A 20,042-nucleotide genomic window follows, 5' to 3' on the forward strand; every position below is an offset into this window, starting at 1 on the left:
TTAAGCTTAATTTGATAGTAGAGGGGGAAGTGAAAGAAGGAGCGGAAAGTTGGGGTGTGAGAATAATTCTTTTCTTGAGATGTCAACACTGTTGTGAGAGATTGTGAATTCTGTTCTTCGCACAGAGTGAAGAGTATAAGAACCAGAAGTTGAAGTTGTCCTTTTCCCATTTTTGAGCTCTTTTCTCAACTCCAATCCGTTTCTTCCGAAGTTCTATCTCCAATTTCATGAACTTCAAGCCTTTCAGGTAATTCTCAGTTCTTTGAGCGTAATTTGTTTTTGATGAATCAACCTGTTTTTTTTTTTTCTGAAGATTTGTGGAATTGATTTGTGGTTTTAGTGTTATTGGTAATGGGGGTTTTGTTGGTAATGCTAAGAAATCTTTGATGCTACTGAGTATCAATTGCTTGATTGAGTGTGGTATGAGATAGCCCCAAGTGGGTATTGATTATTCTGAGGCTGGTTTTGTTTGGCTAGGCTTGGGACTTCGATTTCATTTGTTCTTCGTTTGTTGTGAAGGTGTTGTTTAATCTCATTTTTCTTTTCAGGAGCTTTGGATTTATGCTGTAATGAAAGGGGAATTTTAAGATGCTGATGATGGCTTGTAGAGTTCATCTCCAGCCGGGATTGTTCAGAGGAGTTTGATATCCTCATTTGGTTGTGGTTAGGGAATCAATTTGTTCAGTTTTCTTGAGCAATGAAGGTGTTTTGGATTAGGAGTGGCCATTGGGTCAGAACCAGAGCTTTGATCCTTGCATTGTTCTTTGAGATATGGATGCCTTTGGGAGTGATTGGTATTGGTGTCTCTCAAAACACAAGCGTTTCTTCTTCGAATCCGAGGGTGTTGAACGTTGGAGTTCTGTTCACTCTTGATTCAGTCATTGGAAGGTCGGCACAGCCTGCGATTTTAGCTGCCGTGGACGATGTCAATGCCGATAACAGTGTTCTTACTGGAACAAAGCTGAAGTTGATCTTACATGACACGAACTGCAGTGGATTTCTTGGAACAGTGGAAGGTACTCTATATATAATCCTCTTTACTACATTTGATTCAATTGGCTGTAGATATGTCAAATGGTTTCTCTTCTATCTGTGGTAGCAATTTCTTATTTTGGTAAATTGTTTGATAGTTTAGGCATCAAGGGTAGAGAATGATTCTGGATTCTCAAGAATGCATAGCTTGAGCTGACGTGCTTGTCTAATTTCCACTTTGATTCTCATCCTATCGTCTGGAATTAGCTTCATTTACTTGCATTACGAAGCATATCCACTATTATATTCCATATCACTGTTCTATTAGCTTACATTTTTTTTGGAAGGTTGAGAGATTTGTGCAAAGTTTTGGGAATTGTTAGATTCGATACCAAGCGTCAGTGTAATAGCTAAAGCCCACCGTTAGCAAATATTGTCTTCTTTGGACTTTCCTTCAAGTTTTTTAAAACGTGTTTTCTAGGGAGAGGTTTCCACACCCTTATAGAAGGTTTCATTCTCCTCCCCAACCGATGTGGGTCTCACGATCCACCCCCCTTTGGGGCCTAGCATCCTCGCTGACACTCGTTCCCTTCTCCAATCGATGTGGGACCCAATCCACCCCCCAATCCACCTCCCTTCGGGGCCCATCGTCCTTGCCAGCATACCGCCTTGTGTCCACCCCCTTCGGGGCTTAGCCTCCTCGCTGGCACATGCTCGGTGCTTGACTCCAATACCATTTGTAACAGCCCTGTGCCCCACATTGGTTGAGGAGGAGAACAAACCACCATTTATAAGGGTGTGGAAACCTTCCTCTAGCATATGCGTTTTAAAGCCTCGAGGGGAAGCTCGAAAGGGAAAGCCCAAAGAGGACAATATCTGCTAGCGGTGGATCTGGACCGTTACAAATGATATCAGAGCCCGACACCGGACGATGTGTCAGCCTTCTCGCTGTTCCCTGAAGGAGGGTAGACACGAGGCGGTGTGCCAGTAAGGACGCTGGACCCCAAAGGGGGGTGGATTTGGAGGCGGTCCCACATCGATTGGAGGAAGGTAAGAGTGTCAGCGAGGACGCTGGGCTCCGAAGGGGGTGGATTGTGATGTCCCACATTGGTTGGGGAGGAGAACAAACCACCATTTATAAGGGTGTGGAAACTTTCCTCTAGCATCCTCCGAAGGGGGGTGGATTGTGATGTCCGAGGACGCTGGGCTCCGAAGGGGGTGGATTGTGATGTCCCACATTGGTTGGGGAGGAGAACAAACCACCATTTATAAGGGTGTGGAAACCTTCCTCTAGCATCCTCCGAAGGGGGATGGATTGTGATGTCCCACAATATCTGCTAGCGGTGGATCTGAGCCGTTACAAGCCAAAACCCACCGCTACCAGATATTTTCTTTTTTGAGCTTTCCCTTTCGTGCTTCCCCTCGTGGTTTTTAAAATGCGTCTGGTAGGAAGAGGTTTTCACACACTTATAAAGAATGGGTTGTTTCTCGTGTGACTGGTTTTTTTTTTTTGTTTTTTTTATACGCCCTTACATGTTCTTCCATTTTGCTCAAAATATTGTTATGAATGAAGTAAAAAGAAGAGGCTTGCCTAATCTAATAGTTCAAGTTTTAGGATATTGGAAAAATGTTATACGTAGATGATGCTTCCTCCTCTCATCTCCCATTTGGTCTTTCTCATAAGAGAGAATAACAAAGGGTAACACTTGATTCCTTGAACATGTATATAGCCATGCAGATGATGGAAGATGAAGTAGTTGCTGCTATTGGGCCACAATCTTCAGGCATTGCTCATGTCATTTCCCATGTTATTAGTGAACTCCATATACCTCTTCTATCATTTGGAGCTACAGATCCCACTTTATCTGCACTGCAATACCCGTATTTCGTTCGGACGACACAGAGTGATCACTTCCAGATGAACGCCATTGCTGATATGGTAGATTATTTCGGATGGAGAGAGGTCGTTGCCATCTTTGTAGATGATGATAATGGCAGGAGCGGGATATCGGCATTGAGTGACGCCTTGGCAAAGAAACGAGCCAGGATCTCTTATAAGGCTGCTTTCTCTCCTGGATCCCCCAATAGCGTAATAAGTGAATTGTTGGTTTCGATAAACCTGATGGAATCTCGGGTGTATGTCGTACATGTCAATCCCGACACTGGTTTATCAGTGTTTTCATTAGCTAAGAAACTTCAGATGATGAGCAGTGGCTATGTCTGGATTGCAACAGATTGGCTTCCTTCTTTTCTTGATTCTTTTGAAACAAATAGTCCTGATATCATGAATCAGTTACAGGGTGTTGTAGCTCTTCGTCACCACACCCCGGACAGCGATCTGAAGAAAAATTTTGTCTCCAAATGGAAAGGACTAAAGTATAAGAAGAGTTCAAGCTTCAACTCTTATGCACTCTACGCATACGACTCTGTTTGGTTAGCAGCCCGTGCTCTCGACACGTTTCTTAAAGAAGGTGGACATATATCCTTTTCTACTGACCCCAAGCTACGTGAAAACAATGGTAGCATACTGCACTTAAAATCACTTCGAGTTTTTAATGGCGGCGAACAACTCTTACAGACAATCAAGAGAACGAACTTCACGGGTGTAAGTGGACGAATTCAGTTTGGTGATGACAGAAATTTGATTCATCCAGCTTATGATATCCTCAACATTGGGGGTACTGGTACACGTAGAATCGGTTACTGGTCGAATCATTCGGGTTTATCAACTATTGCACCAGAGAATCTGTATACAAAGCCTCTTAATGCTTCCCCAAATAACCATCTATACAGTGTAATATGGCCCGGTGAAGTAACGAGCGTTCCTCGAGGATGGGTGTTCCCGCACAACGGGAAACCATTGCAAATTGTAGTACCTAACCGTGTGAGCTACAAAGCGTTTGTATCTAAAGACAAGAACCCTCCAGGGGTTAAAGGGTATTGTATAGATGTCTTTGAAGCTGCCTTAAACTTGTTGCCTTATCCAGTTCCTCGCACATATATATTATATGGAGATGGAAAAGACACTCCTGAGTACAGCAATCTTGTATATGAAGTTTCACAGAATGTGAGTACTTGGCTTTGCTTCTTCCTTTCTTTTATCTTTGGTTCCACATTTGAATAATGCTTATCTTGATGATCTTCTTCCATCTTCAGAAATATGATGCAGCTGTTGGAGATATTACGATTGTAACGAATAGGACGAAGATTGTGGACTTCACACAGCCATTTATGGAGTCGGGACTCGTTGTCGTTACCGTCGTCAACGAGGAGAAATCCAGTCCGTGGGCTTTTCTCAGGCCGTTTACTGTTCAAATGTGGGCTGTCACTGCCATATTCTTCATTTTTGTTGGAGCTGTTGTCTGGATTCTCGAGCACCGGACCAACGAAGAGTTCCGTGGTCCGCCGAGGCAACAACTCATTACAATATTCTGGTTAGTATGGTTAAACTCATTACTGAGGCTTTTAATTTGCTCAAAGAACATATTTTAGACTTCAGTAAATGGTCTGATATGAAGATTTCTGCAGAGTCTTTAGGCATTACCTTTGACCAATCCATGATTCAGCATGGTACGATAAGGGTAATCTAGCTGTAATAGCCGAAACCTACTGCTAGTAGATATTGTCTTCTTTGAACTTTTCCTTCCGGGTCTTACTTCAAGGTTTTAAAATGCGTTTGCTCCATACCCTTATAAAGAATGTTTCGTTCCCTTCTCTAACCGATGTCGGATCTCACAATCCACCTCCATGAGGGCTATTACAAATGGTATCAGAGCCAGACATCGGGTAGAGTGCCAGCAAGGATACTGGGCTCCCAAGGGGAGCGGATTGTGAGATTCCACATCGGTTAGAGAAGGGAACGAAACATTATTTACAAGGGAGTGGAGCAGACGCGTTTTAAAATATTGAGGGAAAACCCGGAAGGAAAAACCCAAAGGGAACAATATCGGCTAGCGGTGGGCTTGGGTTATTACATTAGCTAACTGCGTTAACCAAGGCCAATGAAATCCATTAGCTCTTAGCTTGCCATTTAGCTTAAAGTCTTTTGTATGGCTGAATCTTGCTTTGCTGCTCACTGACTTCTTTAAGATCTTAGAGTGAAACTTTTTCGTTCTTGCAGGTTTAGTTTCTCGACAATGTTCTTTTCTCACAGTAAGTTCCTTCTGCTCAAGCGCCCATGATTTCTTCATTGATCTTATTACAATATATACACTCAGAACTTCTGACCTTTTTCTTTTACTGTTCTTGGTGCAGAGGAAAACACCGTAAGCACCCTCGGACGGCTGGTGCTGATAATATGGCTCTTCGTCGTGTTAATTATCAATTCGAGCTACACAGCTAGTTTGACGTCGATCTTAACGGTGCAGCAGCTAACATCAAAGATCGAAGGGATTGATAGCTTAATCTCTGGCACAGATGCCATTGGAGTTCAAGAAGGGTCATTTGCATTGAATTATCTGATTAATGAGCTGAGTATAGCAGCTTCTAGGATCGTTAAACTGAAAAATCAGGAGGAATATGCCGATGCTCTTCGACGTGGACCGGGGAATGGCGGGGTAGCTGCCATCGTTGATGAGCTTCCTTACGTCGAGCTTTTCTTGGCTGGGACGAACTGCATATTCAGGACGGTCGGACAGGAGTTCACCAAAAGTGGATGGGGATTTGTAAGTACTAATCCATCTCTTCTCCATGATTGTATACTTGAAAATGTGTTGTTATTCATATAGAAAATGTGTACTTTGTGTGTTAGGCATTCCAAAGAGACTCTCCTCTTGCAGTTGATTTATCAACAGCCATTCTTCAACTCTCGGAGAACGGCGATCTTCAAAAGATCCACGACAAATGGCTGTCACGAACCGAGTGTTCAATGAGCCTAAACCAAGTCAACGTAAACCAACTATCACTAAGTAGCTTTTGGGGATTGTTCCTAATCTGTGGCATTGCCTGCTTTATTGCTCTTTCCATATTCTTCTTTCGAGTACTATTCCAATACCGAAGATTTACCCCCGAAACCCAGCCTGAAGTCGAGGATATCGAACCTGTTAGGACGAGACGCCTTAGTCGTACTACCAGCTTCATACACTTTGTAGATAAAAAAGAAGCAGAAATCAAAGGCAAGCTTAAAAGAAAAGCCAGTGAGAACAAACAAGCTAGCCAGAGCTCAGAGGCCCACCTTGATTCACCACCTTGATATATATATATATATATATATAGTATTTGAGAAAGCAAAAGAAATTTGAGAATGGCTTTCTTTCTTGGGTTAGATCAGTTCTTTCTTTTGTCATACAAACTAAGATATCAAATTACAATTTTCTTTTTCGTCAAATTAATAAAAATATTTTTGTTTATAATTTATCTAAAAAATACCTTTAAACTTTTAAAAATGTCGAGAATATTCTAACTTTTTAAAAAATTAAAAAATATTTCTTATGGTCGGTTTCGAAATAAAATTATTAATATTTTGAAAAAATAGTTATAAAATAAAATCTAATTTAAAAGCTTAATGTTTGAAAAAAAATATATAAATGATCAGTAGGAAAAAGAAAATGAAACAAAAATAACAGAAAACTTATTAAAGAAATTAATTAAAGAAATTCCACGTGTCAATGGTAGGATGATCAACGGTCTGAGGCAAAGGTTTGTTTACGTCAGCAGAATGAGATTTTGACACGTGGAATTTGTCATCAACATTTGAATCTCCCAATTCAATTTGGACATTTGGTTTTGTTACATTAAACCGGTAAACCGCCGATCCGACAAAGTCGTCACATTCATAGCTAAAATGTCGTTAAAATTTTAAAAAAATATATTTAAAAAAGAAAAAGAAAAAATTAATATTCTAAAAATACCCTTCTTGGTTCTTCCTTGCCCTGCAATGAATACCGCCAACATTTCAGAATCCCATTTTCATGGCCGGGAGACCAATCCAATCTCTCACTCCAGGCCATCCATAACGTTTTCCCAACGATGCCTCAACCTTGCCGGAAACAGCCTCTCCGCCTAAGCGTTAAGCGGCAGACCGCTCTCAAGCGCCACGCCGGCCAATTTTTGGACTCGATTCTTGCTTGTTACAGCTCCACCAAGCCTAAGGCGTATCCTGCGGTGCCCGATGATGCCACTGCGGCTTCTCCGGTTGTCGAGGATGCTGGGTTTGCGGCGGAGACTCTAACACCATCCGTGTGCCATGATCATGGCCTGGACAAAGATTTGGTGTCTTTGAAAATTAGCCTGTTGGGTGATAGCCAAATTGGAAAGACAAGTTTTCTGGTAAGCTTGATTTTGTTTTGTTGGCGTTTTGGTTGGTCTCTGAGTTTTGTTTTTTATTGTCTGTTTTGAAGGTTAAATATGTTGGGAATGAATTGGATGAAGGAAGGAGTGAGCAGACAGGATTGAATTTGATGGACAAAACACTTTTGGTTAGAGGAGCAAGAATTTCTTATAGCATTTGGGAAGTGGGAGGTAATTACACCTTCCAATCTTCGATCCTATGACTAAATTAAGGGCATGAGTTTGATAGCATGTTGTCGTGGCTTTGCTTTGGACTTTCCTCCAAAATGCCTCGTAGCAATGGATGTATTCTTACTTATAAACTCGTGATCAATTAGCTAATGTAGGACTCCCTCCCAACAATTCTCGACAAATTTCCTCTTTGGGTTTTTCCTTTCGGGATTCCCCTCACGGCTTTAAAACGCGTAAGGTTTTCATACCACCCTTGTAAAGGGTGTTTTGTTCTCCTCCCCAACCAATGTGGGACATCACAATCCACCCCCTTCGGAGCCCAGTGTCCTCGTTGCACTCTTCCCTTTCTCTAATCGATTTGGGACCCCTGCCAAATCCACCCCCTTTGGAGCCAGTGTCCTTACTGGCACACCGTCTCGTGTCTACCCTATTTGGAGAACAGCTGCCAAATCCACCCCCTTTGGAGCCAGTGTCCTTACTGGCACACCGTCTCGTGTCTACCCTATTTGGAGAACAGCCTCCTCGCTGGCACATAGTCCAGTGTCTGGCTCTGATACCATTTGTAACAACTCAGGCCCATCACTATCCGATATTGTCCTCTTTGGACAGAAGCTCTCATGGCTTTGCTTTGAGGGGAAGCCCGAAAGGAAAAGTCAAAAGAGGACAATATCTGCTAGCGGTGGATCTGGGCCGTTACACAAACAATTACCATTTCGACTAAATTAACCTAAACCCATCAGCTTAAATGATATTAGAACGTAGTTTTGTGTTCAAATTTGTGTAAGAACGTTATGAGGATGTGGATGCAGGTGATAAGAAATCTCAAGATTACATTCCAACGGCGTGTAAGGACTCTGTGGCAATTCTTTTTATGTTTGATCTAACAAGTAGGCGTACTCTAACCGGGTGAGGCTTGTTTCTGTTTTGATCTAATGACTTTGGTCTTCATGAATGGGAAGAATTAAACATAAGGTTTTTCCCTTTGGTTTGCAGCATTGTAAAGTGGTATAGACAAGCTCGAAAGTATAATCAGGTATAGTTTAGGACCCGTTTGATAACGTTTTTAAAATGAAGTTTTGAATTTCTTTTTGTCCGTTCAAAGCTCTTTTCTTTGCAGAGAGCGATTCCAGTGTTGGTAGGAACAAAGTTCGATGATTTCATCCAACTCCCTATTGATTTGCAATGGGCAATTGCAAACGAGGTAAGAATTGAAATCATGCTTTGATCTAAGCGTAACAGCTCAAGCTCACCGCTAGTAGATACTATCCTCTTTGAGTTTTTCCTTTCAGGCTTCCCCTCAAAGTTTTTAAAACTGTCTCTTAAGGAGAGGAAGAGCCTACGCCAACATCAATGGATGTAGGATCTCATAGAATGTCTCATGATTTCCTTGTTTTGACAGGCACGAGCTTACGCCAAGGCACTGAATGCTACATTGTTCTTCTCCAGTTCAACTTACAACATCAATGTCAATAAGATCTTTAAGTTCATCACAGCAAAGCTCTTCGACCTGCCATGGACCGTCGAGCGCAACTTAACAGTCGGAGAGCCTATAATTGATTTCTAGAGTCCATCCACTCTACATAGCCAATTTGGTTCTCAAGAAACTCACCAGAAACTCACCAAACCATCCTGCACAAGGATAAACTGTCAACATTGCTTGAACAACCGTGTCCGGTGTAGCGGAGAAAGGCAGCGGCGTCGAGCCCCCGTCTCCTCAAGTCGAAATGCATCTGCATTTTGGACTGCACCAAGGTTGTAGAAAAGCAATAAGACAATAAGAAAAGAACAAGCACACTTGGGTTACAGTTCATGGGAACCAGGTCAGGCATGTCATTGCAAAGGCAGCAGCTATTGAGTATTGAATCCCTTCAAGAAGTTTAGATCTTCTAACTCCATGAATATCTGTTTATCACGCTCAACATCTTCTCTTAGGCGAGAACACTGAAGTGTCTGTCAAATTCAACAGCAGTTAGATGTCATTGCTTGATGTGATCAAATAATGTTTTGTCCTTAAGCTTTAGAAAGTCAGTCATGGTTAAAACTCAATAAGTCTTCTTCAATCATAGCCCACCCCTGTGGCTAGGCGAGTCGAGTCGTGTAAATCAAGAGAAAGCAATGAGGCTGCTATGGAAAATTATCTTTATTGGATGTATGAGAATAAGTACCCAACATTTATATCTACAAGTTACTAAGAGTATGTTGATTTTTTTAAATTATTATGAAACAGTCATCTTGCTATGGTTTAATAGAGCCTCTTTTATCATTAACGATATTCATAATGCAAAGATAGAGCTTACGGTATCAAATAATTCAATCTCCATTCAGAATCGAAGTTCATTTGAAAGCATTACAGTAGCACCTCCAAGCGGTTAGAAAACGTCATTTCAAATAGACCTTTACATATATATGAACTACTTTTAACAATGTAATGAATATGTTCTAAACTTAAGACTTCACTTTTCCTATCAATTCTTTGATTCCACCAAGAAACAGAGAGAAAAGACAACCAAATCGCCTATTGGGATCAAAATCTTAGTTATTATTAATGAAGGCTGCAAAACTTAAGGCCTTGTTTGATAACCATATCGATTTTAATGCGATCAACTCATTGACCTTACATGTTACATACTAGAATCATATATCGTTCAATCATATTCGTTAAAATAAACTCGATCGAATGGCCAAGAAAATCTAGCTCTTTTTTCACGTCAAACTTTCGTCTGAAACTTGGAATATACAAGAACAACTTGGGGAGGGGGAGAGGGTTTGAAATCAGATCAAACACAAAAAAATGCAACTGCTGGGTCCATAGGACTCCCCCACATGATTCAGTACACAAGATGATTTCATGTTTTTCTAGCCAAGAACTTTATCTTTCTAAAAAACAGCTACTGCAAGAACTTAAGAGATACTCATTAAGTAAAAATTTGCATTCAAGGGGTGAGATACCCATTAAGTACACAAGATGATTTCATGTTTTTGTAGCCAAGAACTTTATCTTTCTAAAAAACAGCTACTGCAAGAACTTAAGAGATAAGTAAAAATTTGCATTCAAGGGGTGAGATATGAACAGAACCTCGCAGACCTGAAATGTTAATTTATTCCGAATCTGATGAGTCTGATCTTGTGCTTTGCCGCACACTTCTCCTGGTTTGTGCATTAGATTTTGAAGCATTTATGGACGATTCACCTTCATAGAAGATGACTTGACATTTTGCCAACCTCTCTTCCAATTCCTCTGTGCTGAACTCGTCAGTTCCACCAAGCTCATCAAATCCCACCTAATAGATTCACATGAGTGAGGGGAACTGTTAAAAGGACATGAACTATAATTCAGTAATCACTGGTGTGTTATCATAAATGGCATACCACATAATCATCCACTTTTGCATTCTTGATAAGAGCAAGGGTTGGAAGAACAACGATCTTCAACTTCTCAGCCAGAAATGGACTTTTCTCGGCATTAATTTTGACAAAACGCGTCTCAATATGCTGCTTTGCCAAAATACCCAAGTGCTTGTCCATAACCTGTGATTCGTAAATGAACATGCATCGTTTCCCTTAAATGCAATAGATTGAAAACAATATGCACAAGAAAAAGAAACCAGAGGCATCAATAAAAATGAACTCATGTCTCATATTCCTGGCCATATTTGATCATTGCACTAACTGGTAGACATTGGAAAAACTAAAAAGATTGCAAGAACAATCCGTAAAAAATCACCGACTTGAACAATTAAGTGGGAAAAATATCCAATTGAGCACACTAATTCAAACGATAATTGATTAAGTAAGCTAACTGGTAGAACCTAACCTACCTTACAGGGCCAATTGTCACGGTAAAAGTGGCAGACCACGCGATCACTAGCCTTGACAATGGAGAAGAAGTCCTTCTCGACCGGAATCTCAGAGTATTCGCCGTGGCCAAGAGAGATCCATCGACTACGCTTCTCCGCCATCTTCTTCATCTGCTGCAATCTCCGCTCCCTCAAAGCCTCCAAATCATCGAGGTCGAGACGATCTATAGCTGCAATTTCGTCATCGATCTTATCCTCCACGGCCTTCGCCACTGTCAGCACTTGCTTTTCCACTATCTGAACCAAAGAAAAAAAACGGAAAAAAAAAAAAAAAATCAATCAATCATCTACAAACAACAACAGAAATAGCGTTTTACGTATAAAAGGCCGAGACAGTGCCTCTTGAACTATCGAATTCTCCATTTTCCACAAGCTGGAAGACAACCCCCTCGCAAAATGTTCCAACCGTTTCGAGAAGCAAAATCAACCTGTCGCAAAACCAAACACAATCAAATCGTCAGATTCGAAAGAAGAGATTTACACATAAAAAAACTGAATTCGATCAGAAAAGAACAAAATCGGAGTATTCAAGATCGTAATGAACCATACAAGTTGCCTTGTTACCAGAATGTTGAGGAGAAAGAAGAATGGCCAAACGAACAGAAACAAATCAGGGGAAGAGAAGGAGAGGAGGACAGATCTGGAAGTGAAGAAGCCCCAGCCCTTCTGTATTGTACGAGTGAGGAGGATGAGGGTTTGTCCAACCGAACCGGTTCAATTCGGCCTAAGTAATTCCCCACGCCGAATTAGGAATTAAACCAACCGAGCCACCCAGTATGCCTCGGTCTGGTTACCGTTATTTATTTAATTTAATGCAAACAAACATTGTGTTTTTTTTTTTTTTTTTTTTTTTTTTTTTTTTTTTTTTTAACTAATCACATTAATGTTTTTCTGTTAGAAGGGAGAGAAATTGATAAAAATAAATGCATAATTAATTTGCGAAATGGAAGAAGTATTTATCATTTATTGCAATCTAAAACGGCATCGTACGGAGTAATGAAAGGTATTGAGTAATAAAGTGCACAAAAGCAAATAGAAAAGCGTTGAGTTAGAAAGCATTAATGAATTTTTATTATATAATTTCCAAAAATAAAAATAAAAATAAAAATAAAATCATACAATTAAAGAAACCCACCATGAATTGTCATACTTCAAACTTTATTATATCCATTTATGATTTATACTTCTTCAAATATAACCCTTTACTTTTTAAAAATTGTGTAATTATGGTTATAACTAACCGAACTTACGATTGTTGTCAAAACGAGCATAATTCAACCTTATTTGACATAATCTAAGTCTACTACTAGTAAATATTGTTCATTTTGGTCTGTTATGTATAATCGTCAGCCTCACAATTTTTTTAAAGTGCGTCTACTAGGAAGAAGTTTTCATACCCTTATAACGAACGATTCATTCCCCTCTCTGACGAATGTGAGATTTCACAATCCACCTCCTTAGAGGCCCAGTATCTTCGCTCGTATCTCGCCCTATGTTTAACTCTAATACAATTTATAACAACCCAAGTCCATTGCTAGCAAATATTGTCTGTTTTAGTCCGTTACGTATCATTGTCAGCCTCACGGTATTTTAAAACTCATTTATTAGGGAGAGATTTGGAGGCCCAGTGTCCTCGCTCGTACAGCCCAAGTCTATTACTAGCAGATATTGTCCGTTTTCGTCCGTTACGTATCATTGTCAGCCTCACGGTATTTTAAAACGCATCTATTAGGGAGAGATCTTCACACACTTACAAGGAATGCTTCGTTCCTCCATTCATCCAACGTGGGATCTCACACTTCTTTAGTTAAAATTAGCAATTGAAATGTTCATGGTTCCACTTATTGCACTAAAAAAAAAAAAATCAATGAACTAAAAGGACAAACCCGTGATTTTTTTATAACAAGTAGAGTATATGGATATAAATCTTAAACCTTCGTTCTTGATCGTAAGAGAAATAATACACGTCAATCATCGTTCGAAACACAATAGGTAGTTAATAACAATATGCAAAGAAAATACAAGGTTTACTAAAGACAGTCCCTTTCCAAGGTTGTTTTTTTTTGTTGTTTGTGGTTTCAGCTTTTACACTGTCCGAGGAAGTCAATGCCCGAACCCCTAAAACATGTTTTGTTTTGTTTTGTTTGGAGCAGGGTGCGCTCTTGACTTCTCCCAAACACTTAAATTAATTCCCTCGTTCCATACTCTCTTCTAATATAACTAACAACCACAAAAGTTTCCAGTTTTGGTCACGCAGCCTCACATGATAATGACGCTTTAATTCTCTCCACCGTACACGCAATCAGATTGTTAACTGTTGCAACTGATCCAAGTGACAGTTTGGCCGTTGGCACCGAATCCACCAGTATCTGAAATGCAACTGTCAGCAACGACCCACCGGAAACCCCCTCTCCACCGCCGCCATCAGGGAGAATGGCGAACCCTGAGGGGAGAAGCGCTACGTAGTCGGGATCTCCACCGTTGAGGACGACGTTCATCGCTACTATGTCAACCGGTGCGTAGATGACGAACGACACTGTTGGGTCCGTGCAGCTTTCTTGCAGGATCAACATGTTGCTTTGGCTCGAATTCGTGCTCTACAAAAAGTTCGGGTTTTTTTTAGAGTTATTCAGTTACATTATTGCAGTCTCTTATAAATTTGATCGAAATTGATAAAATAACTTACGTTTACACGTAAGAGAGAAACACAATTGCCAGTGTCGCGGCCGTTGGCGATATGGGCCATTTCTTGAACGACTCCACCATTGGAAAGAATGTCCCACTGTAAGAATTAGAAGCACTCAGTGTTCGATGTTTTTGAATTGATGAGTTACGGTAAATTTGAATACCTCGCTACGAGAATTTTCATCTCGGAGGAAATCGAAGATTGTTTTGGGCGGAACAGGAAGCCAGAAGGAAGTTGCAGCACTCAAGACAATACCCGGAGGTCTTCCGGGGTCGTCGATGCTCTTTCGGGTCATGACTCGAACGTCATCGGCACCCGTACCAGACAGAGTAGTCCATGTGTGGGTTGTGGAGGCGCTCACTCCAGCACAGAAGCTTATCACCATTCTCTCAGCTAGCTTCAACATGCTCTTTCTTCCTTCTTGATTCGTTATAACTGAATTCAATTTCAAAATCCACCGTTAAAGTAACGAATATTGTTGATATTATTATCATTTTGATCAGGAAAATATGATTACCTCCAACATCACCGGTGGAAATATTGGTGGCCATGGCACTGGCAAGCCGTTCACATTGGCGATCTAAGGTTGTAACCCACCGTTTGGCCCCAAAAGCTTGGCCGGAGCTCACCAGCTGCTTGTAAAGATTATGAACCCCTCTATCGTCCACCTCAACATGCTCGACCCATGTAACCTACCACAAAAAAAAAACACATAATTAGGAACCTGTGTTTTTGGTAAACAATCGCATGGGCCTGGTCACTCGGATCCCTTTTGTGAGGAGGCACCCCTTTTCGCCCGGGCCGGGTCACTACGACCCCCTTTGTAAGGAGGCACCCCTTCTCTCGAAGTTATAAGGCTATTTTGCCGAGTTCCTTAAAGAGAGTTGTCTTGCACCCCTAAGTATTCTCTACCTACCCACCTGTGTCGTTTCGGGTACAGGTACCCTTTTGTTGAAGGAGAGAGAGTTGTCTCGCTCCCCTAGGTATTCTTTACCTACCCACCTGTGTCGGTTTCGGGTACAGCTACCCTTTTGTTGAAGGAGAGAGAGTTGTATCGCGCCCCTAGGTATTCTCTACCTACTCACCTATGTCGGTTTCGGGTACAGGTACCCTTTACTCTCTCACCCCTAGGTATTCTCTACCTACCCACTTGTGTCAGTTTCGGGTACAGGTACCCTTTTGCTTCAGCGTCGTAGCGCCTGGTACTCGAACATTAGCTCGAGGTATTTTCTCTATACCTTCTTACCTTGAAAAAAGAGGGCACATTGCGTCCTTGAACCGATAACCATCTTTCGACTAACCTAGCTTCCTCCGTCCCTCAGGACCAACAAGGGGTAGTATAAGAACCACAACTCTTTACTCTCTAGAATAGTACGATACTGTTAACTTTGAGTACAAGCTCTTGTGACTTTGCTTTGGGCTTCTCCAAAAGACCTTATACCAATGGAGATATATTCCTTACTTATAAATACATGATCATTCTCTAAATTAGTCACGTGTTACTCACTCCAACAATCCTCAACCTTAAATTTTCCTTTATTATTCTCCTCAAAAAAAAAAAAAAAAAAATCACCTTTGAATAACCATTTGGCATTTCTTGGATCAAACAACCGGAAGGTCTTCTTCGGCATCTAACTCCGGGGGTAGGGCGCAGATCATCCAATGAAACGTCCACCACTGCCCATGTCCCATCCCCGTGCTGCTTGCAATATCGAACATAGTAGCTCTCCCGGGTCGGGACTAGTGGCGATGGAACTTGAAACTCGGATGTCATCTAGACAAGGTTAAAGTTTTTGAATTTAGTAGTAATTTAATATAACGAGCAAGTAATTAATATGCATACCACTTGTAGAGCTCCATTGTAATTTCCAGCAACTCCCGTGGATAATACTTCAAGCGTCATAGCTCTAGACACAATTCCAGAAAATAGAGTCGACCATTGATTCTATCATAATCATAATTAAGCCAAAATCATGTTAATAATCAATTAATTAATACGTTATTTAACAAAAATTCATAATTAATTACCACGTCCATGAGAATCTCCACGAGGTTAATGTGGTTCATGATGACAACGGCAGATTCACGAGAGGCTTCACATTTAAACCCTGCAGGCTTAGGGCCAATGCCTCGAGGAAACGTTCTCAAGTACTCATCTTCATTGAGCACATGGGTCGAACCATCCAGGCTAGTCATCCACAATGGCTCACCCATCTGAGCCATTCTAGTTAGCTCTTCCATGGCTGCAACTGCAAGCTCGATGATCATGGGCTTATCGGCCTCGATCGGGCCGCTGATTGATCGGATCAGGTCACCAGGGGAGGCATGGATGTCTCCTCCAAGGCCGGGTTGTGGTCCGAAGTTGCCCATTCCCAGCTCTAGTGGTCGAGATGGAACCGGTGGAGAAAGTAGAGGGTAGTTCACTACTGGCTTGCCTACGTACTTCGCAGCAATGGCTGAAATGCGATCGATCTAGAAGGCAATCAGCCAAAATATGTAAAGGGTTAACGTTATTTTTTTAAAAGAGGCGAAATTTTCAAAAACTAAATAGTTGACATAAAATTAAATTACCTCTTCGCGAAGACGGGCGTTTTCGAGTCTAAGATGATGTTCGTCAAAAGACATTTCACCAATAGCAGTAGGGCCGCCGCAATTAGGACATGAGGCATTGCTAAGAGCTTCTCTATATCTCATGTTATCGGCTCGAAGCTTCTCATTTTCTGTTCGGAGTTGGGTGTTCTCATGCCGCTCGTGTTGATTCTGCTTTTCGAAAGGCAGCTCAAATGTCTCAACCAAACCAAACCAAACACGTTTTAAGGTAACAAAAAACAAGGGTGTCTTTTGGGAGCTTTGGTTTTGTTGTTTTTAGTTACCTTCATTTGAGTGCGTTTGTTTTGGAACCAAAACTTAACTTGTAAAGGCTCCAAGTTCAATTCCCTGCTTAATTCCTTCCTTTGTTTGTCATCAGGGTGAGGACACTCCTTGAAGAATCTATACCGCAAACAAAAACAAATCAATAATAATCCAAAACCAATTCCAACATAGCTCATTAACAACTAAACTTAATGAGACTTACGCTTCCATTTCTTGGATCTGATGTTGAGTATGACGATGGTACCGCTTCTTTTTAGGACGAGGATCTTGGTCATCACCAGATACAAGTTCGTGGTTGTTATCGCTATCCGATTTCGTGGCACTATCAAAGTCATCGTCCCGGATTCGAGCAAGATCGCTTTTAGAAGTGTTTTGAGGCATGTCTAAGGGGAGGAGCTGACCGTCCATCATGCTTGACTGGAACATTTTCTACAGATCTTTAAGATTCCGTAGTAGAGAAGAGCTTATGGTTTTTCAATCTAACAACACCAATGCAATTAGGTTCAATTTCCATCCCATAAACTAATCCGACAAAAATGTTTTTTTTTTTTTTTTTTTCCTCCCAAGTTCTTGGAATATCGCCTAAAATCAAAAGGGGTTTTTTTTTTCTTTTTTCCCCTCTCTTTTTCTCTCCACCAATTAAGATTTTCACAATTACCAAAAAGAACATAAATTTTCTTTTATAAAGTCAAATATTAAAAAAAAAAAAAAAAAAAAGGTTTTTTTTTTTTTTAATAGAAAAAGGGTATGAAAATCTCTCAAGATTTAAACACAAAAATAAAAAAAATACAAACCTGAGAAAGAACAAGGCCAGAAGTAGAGACAAATCCACCAACATTATTCCCATTTCTTCCAATCATCGACGGCATGTTTCTCGCCGGTGTCAAAATTCCGGCGGGCATATTGAACACAAGCAGCTCCTTGTAATCTTAAACTTCTGTTTCTCTCTCTAAAAAATAGCCTATAAATTAGGTGGAGATTAGGACAGAACCCAGAATCCGACAGGAAAACCAGATGAGATTTTCATAAACAACCACGAAGATCTCAGACAATATCCCAAAATGCTCTCTCTTTCTCTCTCCTATCTGCACCCAAAAAAATCACAAAAAGGTACAAACTTTGATAAAAAAAAATTGAACTTTTTTTTAGTCAAAATCATTTTTAAAAGCTTACCCTAGTGAAAGGGCTTCAGATCTGATCTGGGTTTTGCTGCGTTTGGAAGATGAACATGTCCAAAGTTGTGGGAGTGTGAAAAAGAGGAAAAAGATTGGATTTTTAGGCGACAGAAACAGGGTTTAGGGTTTGTGGAGGAAGAAGATGATTTGCAGAAGAAGAAGAAGAAAGGGCGAAGGGAAGTGATGGAGGAAGGAGAGTGAGAAGAGAAGAGGAGTTATTGCAGAGCGTATAGAGAGGATGGTATTGCATTTAATGGAGAGCGAAAGAGGTGTAATTGTAGAGAGAGAAAGTTTGTAGATTAATTTCAGTCCTTATGAGAGTGTGTATATGGTAGAACAACGAATGACGGCTACCAAACCCTTTTCCCATATATCACATTATTAATCTTATTCATCCTACTCGTTCTTCGTTCTTCGTTCCGTTCATTATGATCGAGAATATACGTCTTAATCAGTTGAGTTATACTTGTTCAAGATTAATGTAAATGAGTTTGGGTATACATAAACCAAGCATATGTATTATTAAGTATGAAGATCACTATACACAAATTATGTTAATTTCATTGATTAGACACTAATTTATTTGTATAATGATCACAATGATGCTAAAAAATAGTTTAGTTAGGTTAATTATGAACTTCATTTAAAGATTAATTTTATCCATTGCAAAAACTTTGTTTAACGATTCTTTGAACGGTTTTGATTTAAAAGATGTTATCAGTACAATACCTTCGTTGTTAAGTTATATATTTATGTTGGTTTGGTGTAATTTGGTTAACGTGTCTATTTCAGATCTTTGTGAAATCGTACACTAATTTTTGTAAAACGTTGTATCTATATGTGATTCTCGAGATCTCACATTTTTTTTTAATTTGATCTTATCAGATAATGTATTAAATGTGAATTGTCGTAAATGGACAACAAAATTATCGATTAACATGAAAAAGTCGTATTACGATTACATTTCGAACACATTATCATATAAACCTTTTATTTTCTTTTTTTTTTTCCAATAAATGTAATTTTTCAACTGAAAATATAAATTAAAAAAAAAAGTGTAGTTTAGAAACGTAAGATTAAGGATTGAAGTGGGTATTAAATGTGAGATAAATAGAATTAATTAAGGGGATGAATTTAGAAGATATTGGCTGTGGTAATAAATATTTTGGTGGAATAAATGAAGCTCAAAAACATCAAATCTTTAAATAATTATTTCTATGTGGAAAAAAGAATTATCCCATTATTATTATTCACGGTAAAAAAATGTTTGTAGATAATTTATGAAGCTTTAATAGACAGTTTTCGTCTATATATTTACTGTAAAAAAAATTATAAGGGTAAAGAGTATTAATGTGTATTTTTTTAGATTTTATAGGTATTTTTTAAACAATTACTAAAGATAAATGATATTTTTCTACGAAGAAACTCACCTTTTTCATTCAAAACTGACTGTAAGGATAATTTTTTAGACTTAAGGGTATTTGTAACATCACAAGTCCACTGATAGCAGATATTGTTCGTTTTGACTTTTACGTGTCGTCGTCAGCCTCACGGTTTTTAAAACGCGTCTAATAGGGAGAGATTTTCACACCCTTACAAGGAGTGATTCGTTTTCTTCTCCAAACGATGTAAGATTCGCAATCCAACTCCCTTAAGGGTCGAGTATTGTGAGTGATGGGGATAGGGGGCTTAAGCAGTGGGTGGCATGAGCCCTTGTGAGTATTTAATGACTCTGAGCAACGGGGTGTGCATGCCAAACCCTATTTATTTCCTTCATGCACTCTTCACTCTCCCCTCCACCTTCCTCTCTCTTTTGAACAAACAAACAACATTAAACACCTATCATTTTTCAACAATATGCAACTCAAAATTCATATATATATATATATATATATATATATATATTATTAGTCGGGTAAGACGAGAAACTTTGAACTTACGATCTCACGTGCATCTAAAATGGCTTAATATGTGACGTTATACATTCACATCATGTGATACATAAAATCGACATGAACA

At 39.9% G+C, this 20,042-nt stretch overlaps 4 protein-coding genes across 8 annotated transcripts; 2 read left to right on the plus strand and 2 right to left on the minus strand.

Moving 5' to 3' along the window:
- On the plus strand, positions 1–6,327 carry LOC111777723 (glutamate receptor 3.4). Its single transcript, XM_023657441.2, has 7 exons — positions 1–247; positions 549–1,016; positions 2,703–4,039; positions 4,129–4,406; positions 5,093–5,124; positions 5,227–5,636; positions 5,723–6,327. The coding sequence occupies exons 2-7, from the start codon at positions 698–700 to the stop codon at positions 6,161–6,163; spliced, it is 2,817 nt and encodes a 938-aa protein (XP_023513209.2). The 5' UTR covers positions 1–247; positions 549–697; the 3' UTR covers positions 6,164–6,327.
- A 525-nt stretch (positions 6,328–6,852) lies between these two features.
- On the plus strand, positions 6,853–9,615 carry LOC111777842 (septum-promoting GTP-binding protein 1). Its single transcript, XM_023657564.2, has 6 exons — positions 6,853–7,239; positions 7,311–7,431; positions 8,241–8,337; positions 8,425–8,464; positions 8,549–8,632; positions 8,831–9,615. Exons 1-6 carry the CDS (start codon positions 6,940–6,942, stop codon positions 8,993–8,995), a joined length of 807 nt encoding a protein of 268 aa, XP_023513332.2. The 5' UTR covers positions 6,853–6,939; the 3' UTR covers positions 8,996–9,615.
- A 708-nt stretch (positions 9,616–10,323) lies between these two features.
- On the minus strand, positions 10,324–12,001 carry LOC111777843 (thioredoxin domain-containing protein 9 homolog). Of its 3 annotated transcripts, none has more exons than XM_023657567.2 (5): positions 11,853–12,001; positions 11,628–11,716; positions 11,250–11,525; positions 10,801–10,959; positions 10,324–10,712 (listed from the first exon to the last, which is right to left on the minus strand). In XM_023657567.2, exons 2-5 carry the CDS (start codon positions 11,649–11,651, stop codon positions 10,530–10,532), a joined length of 642 nt encoding a protein of 213 aa, XP_023513335.2. In that variant the 5' UTR covers positions 11,652–11,716; positions 11,853–12,001; the 3' UTR covers positions 10,324–10,529. The 3 variants fall into 3 exon arrangements, with proteins under 3 accessions (XP_023513335.2, XP_023513333.2, XP_086974892.1); XM_023657565.2 differs by having other exon boundaries at positions 11,838–11,993; XM_087118766.1 differs by having other exon boundaries at positions 11,845–11,984.
- A 1,209-nt stretch (positions 12,002–13,210) lies between these two features.
- LOC111777899 (homeobox-leucine zipper protein HDG2) lies at positions 13,211–18,307 on the minus strand. 3 transcript variants are annotated; one of them, XM_023657634.2, is made up of 12 exons: positions 18,022–18,307; positions 17,643–17,809; positions 17,051–17,265; positions 16,848–16,965; positions 16,546–16,734; positions 16,003–16,446; positions 15,818–15,919; positions 15,548–15,748; positions 14,492–14,666; positions 14,138–14,409; positions 13,975–14,070; positions 13,211–13,885 (listed from the first exon to the last, which is right to left on the minus strand). In XM_023657634.2, exons 2-12 carry the CDS (start codon positions 17,748–17,750, stop codon positions 13,538–13,540), a joined length of 2,268 nt encoding a protein of 755 aa, XP_023513402.2. In that variant the 5' UTR covers positions 17,751–17,809; positions 18,022–18,307; the 3' UTR covers positions 13,211–13,537. The 3 variants fall into 3 exon arrangements, with proteins under 3 accessions (XP_023513402.2, XP_023513401.2, XP_023513403.2); XM_023657633.2 differs by having other exon boundaries at positions 17,643–17,933; XM_023657635.2 differs by having other exon boundaries at positions 17,051–17,327; positions 17,643–17,933; positions 18,022–18,306.
- Between the last annotated feature and the right edge of the window lie 1,735 nt (positions 18,308–20,042).

The sequence above is a fragment of the Cucurbita pepo genome, chromosome 16 (assembly GCF_057944985.1).
Source record: "Cucurbita pepo subsp. pepo isolate OVF chromosome 16, ASM5794498v1, whole genome shotgun sequence".
Taxonomy (NCBI): Eukaryota; Viridiplantae; Streptophyta; class Magnoliopsida; order Cucurbitales; family Cucurbitaceae; genus Cucurbita; species Cucurbita pepo.

Excerpts from the sequence above, each read along its gene's own strand:
- LOC111777843 (XM_023657567.2), bottom strand. The coding sequence starts at position 11,651 with ATGGAGAATTCGATAGTTCAAGAG. Across the intron at positions 11,526-11,627 it reads AGAATTCGATAGTTCAAGAG|ATAGTGGAAAAGCAAGTGCT; the intron begins GCACTGTCTCGG and ends TCTTTGGTTCAG. Across the intron at positions 10,960-11,249 it reads GTGACAATTGGCCCTGTAAG|GTTATGGACAAGCACTTGGG; the intron begins GTAGGTTAGGTT and ends TACGAATCACAG.
- LOC111777899 (XM_023657634.2), bottom strand. The coding sequence starts at position 17,750 with ATGCCCGCCGGAATTTTGACACCGGCGAGAAACATGCCGTCGATGATT. Across the intron at positions 15,749-15,817 it reads ACAATGGAGCTCTACAAGTG|ATGACATCCGAGTTTCAAGT; the intron begins GTATGCATATTA and ends AACCTTGTCTAG. Across the intron at positions 14,667-15,547 it reads TGCCAAATGGTTATTCAAAG|GTTACATGGGTCGAGCATGT; the intron begins GTGATTTTTTTT and ends TTTTTGTGGTAG.
- LOC111777842 (XM_023657564.2), top strand. The coding sequence starts at position 6,940 with ATGCCTCAACCTTGCCGGAAACAGCCTCTCCGCCTAAGCGTTAAGCGG. Across the intron at positions 7,240-7,310 it reads TTGGAAAGACAAGTTTTCTG|GTTAAATATGTTGGGAATGA; the intron begins GTAAGCTTGATT and ends TCTGTTTTGAAG. Across the intron at positions 8,338-8,424 it reads AGTAGGCGTACTCTAACCGG|CATTGTAAAGTGGTATAGAC; the intron begins GTGAGGCTTGTT and ends TTTGGTTTGCAG.
- LOC111777723 (XM_023657441.2), top strand. The coding sequence starts at position 698 with ATGAAGGTGTTTTGGATTAGGAGTGGCCATTGGGTCAGAACCAGAGCT. Across the intron at positions 4,407-5,092 it reads CAACTCATTACAATATTCTG|GTTTAGTTTCTCGACAATGT; the intron begins GTTAGTATGGTT and ends TCGTTCTTGCAG. Across the intron at positions 5,125-5,226 it reads GACAATGTTCTTTTCTCACA|AGGAAAACACCGTAAGCACC; the intron begins GTAAGTTCCTTC and ends TTCTTGGTGCAG.